General features: G+C 32.4%; 1 protein-coding gene across 3 annotated transcripts in view; it reads right to left on the bottom strand.

The window, feature by feature from the left end:
• Positions 1-616: 616 nt before the first annotated feature.
• The window catches only part of LOC106052993 (serine/threonine-protein kinase TBK1-like), a 79,543-nt gene continuing 74,159 nt past the window's right edge, over positions 617-6,000 (bottom strand). For all 3 annotated transcript variants that reach the window (XM_013208469.2, XM_013208468.2, XM_056025301.1), the window contains exon 20: positions 617-5,841. In XM_013208469.2, the coding sequence (XP_013063923.2) occupies positions 5,760-5,841 (82 nt within the window). In that variant the 3' untranslated portion in view covers positions 617-5,759. The remainder of the gene's footprint in view (positions 5,842-6,000) is intronic.

Genomic DNA, 6,000 nt, shown 5'->3' with positions numbered 1-6,000 from the left:
GCCATGTCGTGCCCGTAATCCCTTAAGGGTTACTCTCCCTTCATACCACAAGAGCTAAATTTTATATAGTTCAGTCATTAAAAACAAGGTTTATTCACAGTTAAATTAGTGAAGGTAGTAAAAATTTTATAATTTAATTAAATTTTTTTGTAAATGTTATATGTTCACAATTTCACAAATCAAACCTTCGTAGACAACCCCACCTCCCGGACAAAGTCCAGTGCCTTCTCAGGGTCGACATTATTGAACAGTGTTTTTAAGTTGTGCGCTCTAAAAAATGTCCCCCTAATATCCTGGTATCTGGGACAATCAATGAGGATATGTTCCACGAGTCACAGTACTCACAAAGTGGAGGCTCCTCTCTCTTCAGCACAAAGGAGTGCGTGATGTAGGTGTGACCAATCCAAAGTCTGGACATGGTCGTGCTTCCACGCCTTGTCAGACCATCTGATGTGGGCCGCTACAACAAGGACAGAAGACCAATCAATCATCTTTAACCTCTATATAAATGTAAGCATATCTACTAACAAGAACTGAAGGAACTAATGGGGGGAAACTCTTCATCCAAAAGTATCAGACTACCTGAACTAGAGAGAAGGAAAAAAAAACCCAGCTACATATTTTATGTTGATATTTATTAACAACTTTGAAAACAGTGACACAATAAAACAAAAACTAATGTGAATAATATTAATTAGAAAGTAATGCATACAAATATATGATATATATTAATCATCCCATGAACACTGCATTAAGAATATCCCTGGAATCTAACCTAATGGATAAAATACCTCAATCAAAAATTGGCCTAGAAGCAACAAAATACAATGTAATCACTGACTGTAAAGCTTGCATATAACATCTTTACATTATTTACACAGCACACATTTCTTTAGCCTCTTAAATGTTACAAAAAGTTGTGCAGGTTAATTCTAAAGTTCTGCTATTGTTCAATGACCTTGTTGCAGCCATTTTGTCTTGCCTTGTGTACAGTAAAGTTCATACAATATGTTCTAAATATTAAAGTAAACATCAACTGGTGAACATTAAAAGTCCACTACACAACCAGATGGGACATCAGTGCGATATTGTAGCCATGGGTTTAAGCTAGTTAAAACTATTAGCTATTGCTAAAGGTCATCATTGAGTTTCATAACATTGTAAGTTCCATAACTATGTACTTAAGTGTATTTTAACCAGAATTTTTTTTTTAAGTTGAAGACATGATACTTGAGAGTTGTACACCTGAAAGAAAAGAAGGGCATCTGACAGACAGGTAGGGAAGCTGTCAGACAGGTAGGTGACATGACAGGTAGGGCATCTGACAGACAAGTAGGGAAGCTGTCAGACAGGTATGTCACATGACAGACAGGTAGGGCATCTGACTGACAAGTAGGGCAGCTGATAGACAGGTAGGGCAGCTGATAATTGTAACATAACTATTAGAAAGATAGACTTGATGCAAATGTAAGGCACCTCAGAAACATAGTATCTGTTAGAGCAGCTAATACACAGGTAGGGCAGCTGATAAACAGGCAAGGCACATGCTAGACATGCAGGAAAGGAACCGGTACTGTTGATGAGGTGGTGCACCTGAAAGACAGATAAAGTACTTGAAAGAAGGGCCCTGACAGACAGGTAGATCCCCTGATATAGAAACAAGGTATCTGATAGATTGATTGATTGGTAGTTGACAGACCTGTTGTCACTTGTACATAAGATTTTCAGAACAATCTTCTAATGCTCTAAACCATCTTTAGTTGGACATTTCTTGTCATACATGAGAATAAACTTTTACTTCTTGAAGATTTCAATTAAAAAAAAAATTCCCTTGACTCTAATGATTGATATAATTAACTATTCCTAAAGCATTCTTCCAATAAAGGAAGTCTTGACCCAAATGATTTCACACAATTTAACCAAGTAATCTTCTGAATAATAACATACTTAGGGGTCACTTTTAAACAAAAATGCTTTTCAAAAGAAATGCTACTATAATACCAAAATAAGAGGAAATTTAATCTAACATCAAATTTGTCTCGACTTTGGAAAAATGTTTTCTATATAACAGAAAGTACTATAAAAGACTAGACAGCACAGAGCAGGATTGGAAATATCACTTCAATAAAGCAATTTTTTGTTTCCAGTGAACAAAATTAATTACTTTGATTTGAGCCAATTTGATATGGGTGACTCAATAGGTTAAGGTGAGAACAATGTTGAACGTAGGATACAGAGAATAAGCAATTAACTTTCAACTAAGAACTCTCTTGTATTGGTGGCTTGCACATGAAATTAGCTTTATATTAATTATTTTTTTCTGTGGATATTGAACAACAAATTTTTTTTGAACCCTAAAATTCTAAATTCCAATGACAATTGTTTTATTTCTTGCTTATTGAGACATACTTATGATAAGTTTTCTCATCTTTACTAAAGAATCCTTAACAAAGATAAAGATTATAAATCCTTTTTCTTTCGAAGAACATCTTTGTACACAAAAACATAGTAACATGCCCAAATATTTAACACCGTTATAAACACTTATAATATTTTGAAAGTAAGTAAAAAAAAAAAAAAAAAGAAAAAACATAAACAATATTTAAAAAAAAAACCAAAGCTTATATGAAGTGTAATTGTATCAATTAGTTTAGATCAGTCATTTAATTAAATTTGAAATAGATCTAGAAAAACAACAATTAACCATTACAAATATTTTTACCAATTGCTTTTGTTTAGATCTCTTTTTGAATTTTTAGATGCATTTATTACAAAGAAAAAAGGAGAGTGACTGTGCCAGCAAAGTGTTTTTTATATATCTATTGCATTCTTATGATCCACTGGCCAGACAAGATCTTGAATGCGGAACTGTGGCAAAGAACAAAGCAGCCACCCATTAAAGTAGTTATCCTTCAGAGAAGCAAGAGCTGGATAGGTCACACCCTTTGCAAACCACATCCAACATAACAAGGCAAGCCCTAACTTGGAACCCTCAAGGAAAGAGGAAGAAGGATGGCCCAGGAATATATGGCGCTGCAATTTGAAAGCAGGATGCTAAGCAGATGGGCAAGACGCAGGGACAGTTGAAGAGACTCGCCCAGAACCAAGATGCCTGGAGGAAACTAGTTTGTGGCCTATGCCCCAGAGGCAGAGATGAGATTGCTTGTTTCAAACTTTTCTTTCCACAAATTATAAGAAAAACTAATTCACAATTAGACAATTACAATTTCTTTCCCTTGTTCAAGATACCAAACAAAATAATTAATTACCAATAGTTAACTAATTGGCTAATTTTTCAAATCGATTCTTGAGTAGTCAAGTAAAAGAAATAAATGTGCACGATTTCATCTTGATCAAAGATTGGGTGCCAGAGAAATAATGTGTACAAACTTTTTAACAGACAGAGTGAGTTGATATAAGCTTTGTAAAAACATTTTCATCTCTACTAATTCATAGAAATAAAGCATCTAGTAGTTGTAAAGTTTCTTTTTTTTTAAAAGATTTTAGAAGAGAACAAAACAATTACAAATTTTCAAAAGTAAGGTCTTATGTGCATGAAACGAACATAAATATGTATGTCACCATATTCAAAATTTCATAGAACATTTCCTTAGATACACAGTGAGCGCAAAAAAAGAATCTTGATCTACATTGTAACATTTGCTCAACTATCCTGACATGTTTTAGGCTATTGCTAGACTGTATCAAACATGTATTGTTGCCACACTATTTACTCTTGATAAAAAAAGATGTTTTCTAATTTACTTTGAAACAAGGACATACTCATGAGTTTCTTTCTCCTTCTATTTGAAATATTTCTTTATTAGCCTTTCATAAGAAACTTTTTTTTTTCTAGACCTACTCTACAGACGACATGGTCTGAAAGGGTGATTTTAATTTTACTTACTTCTCTTATTAAAAATATTTAGTTTTTTAGGATTAAGTGGGTGAGAGTTCGAATCCCAACTTGAGCCATGTTGTGTTAGCTGTGTGTCCACATTTCTGCAAAAAAGATTGGATCATAGCACACTTAGTATGCTATGCATGAAAGATGTGTATTACAAAAGTAATTTTTTTTTTAAATTTCCCCCCAAAAATGTATAAAACAAAATGTTGAAATGTGCTGGATATATAGACTTTAATAAAAATAATAACAGTAATATTGTTCTTAATATATATCTAATAAGCTATATGAATACCATTGCAGTACCAACACTACCACTGTATGAACAAACGAAGTTTGTGTGAAATATTATTCTAGATGATTTATTGTCTGTACTGCTTTAGTTTGTTTACATCTCAGTAATGTTTAAGTTGAGCCAGTCTCAACATTCTGATTTTGATTTAAAATATTAATTGAAAAGTAACTTTCTTACCTTCCAGTGTCAATTTTTACTTAAAGACTGGGTCTGTAAATCTAATGTAAAGTTAGTTGATTTACAAAAACACTGATATGATTACATTCTTCAAAAGCATATACATTGACACCTCTTGGATTTTTCTCTTGTTAAAAAGTACTAAGTATCAAATACTGGAAAATTGTAACCTTTTACATTACCTTATTAATCCTTCTTTAATTATTATACCCAGAATTTCTTGTACATTCGGTTTTGCCATCTGACAATTTTTATTGTCAGAATGTTTCTAATACTTCGAAGGAACATTGTTTTTCTTTTTTTTTATATTTTTATTTCAGATTATGTTTATCATTAAATAGTTACTATTTTATCAAGTATTGAAAATGAAAACAAAAAAAAAATAATTATTCTAAAATGATGGCTCTGTTCTAAATTGTAAATTTCACAAAGAACTACAAATGGCCAATGAAAACCAACAAGTCAGAACAGGAATGCTATTCATTTTAGTATTTTAAAAAGAATGGTGAAAAATGACCAAAAAACAAAAACTAAAATAGAAATGATTGCTTACTCTTGATATTAAGCTCTGATTTTTAGTGTAGGTTTTTATTGTAATGTTATTTAAATATGCTTCAATGACTTCAACTGCTGTACCTTATGACCTAGGCTTCAAATGTAGTGAGATTATCAATGCAACTTACACTGTGAAATGTATTCATAGGGTGGAATTCACATTTTCAGTATCTATGCTCAATAATATGAAACACTCCTCTGCTCATTCCAGACCAATTCTCCATGACCATTCTACTCTGCATTCTATGCTCTTCTCAGAATGAATTTAATATGTACCACAGGTTTAGAATAACTTTTGATTTATTTCTCTATGCATCAAGGCTTGCAATTAAATAAAATGACATTCCGTAAGATTTTCAACAATTACATAGATTTAAACATGAGACTTAAAGAATTAAACAACATTTTTTGTATGATAACTTAGTCAATGTAATTGCAGATAAATTGGTAAGGCTCTTCTTTTCTTATAGATGGCCCTACATAACAAACCAAATGGCCAGCGCAAAACTATTACATTTAGAATGATTTGAATGATGTTCAATGACTACTGAAAGTAATCTCTAAAAAAAAATCTGATTACATTCATATTTTATTTGCCCTGAAACATATTTAGAACAGCGACTTAACACACAGAAACACAAACACTTGTAAACTTTCCAAGTGTAATCCTGGACTTTCCAGCACCCAAGACTGACTGTGGCTCGACTGCAGCATATAGACTTGACATGTCAGTAGGAGGTTGACCACTGTTGCTGGGATAGTAACAGCCAATGAATGGAATAGTTGATTTAATGGTTAACACTAAAAACAGTTCCAGCAATTTTCTCTTCATGTGTTTCCATCTAGATCAGACCGGTACATGTCAGTTTCTGTTACACATCCTCGGCTCAATAAACTTCCATCATCAAGACTAAAATAAAGAATTTAAAAATTTAATTGTAACTTAAAGATTTTTAAAAAGAAAACAACTAAAGGCCAAATATTTTTACAAAGTACTAGCTTATAACTAAACACCAGCTATGTGTCATCAGGGTTTTTTAAATCTCAACAAGCAAAGGGCTTCAATGAC

Source organism: Biomphalaria glabrata, chromosome 4 (genome assembly GCF_947242115.1).
Source record: "Biomphalaria glabrata chromosome 4, xgBioGlab47.1, whole genome shotgun sequence".
In the NCBI taxonomy this organism is placed as follows: domain Eukaryota; kingdom Metazoa; phylum Mollusca; class Gastropoda; family Planorbidae; genus Biomphalaria; species Biomphalaria glabrata.
Note: the sequence above shows the minus strand (reverse complement) of the source record. Positions and strands in the feature narration are given on the sequence as shown.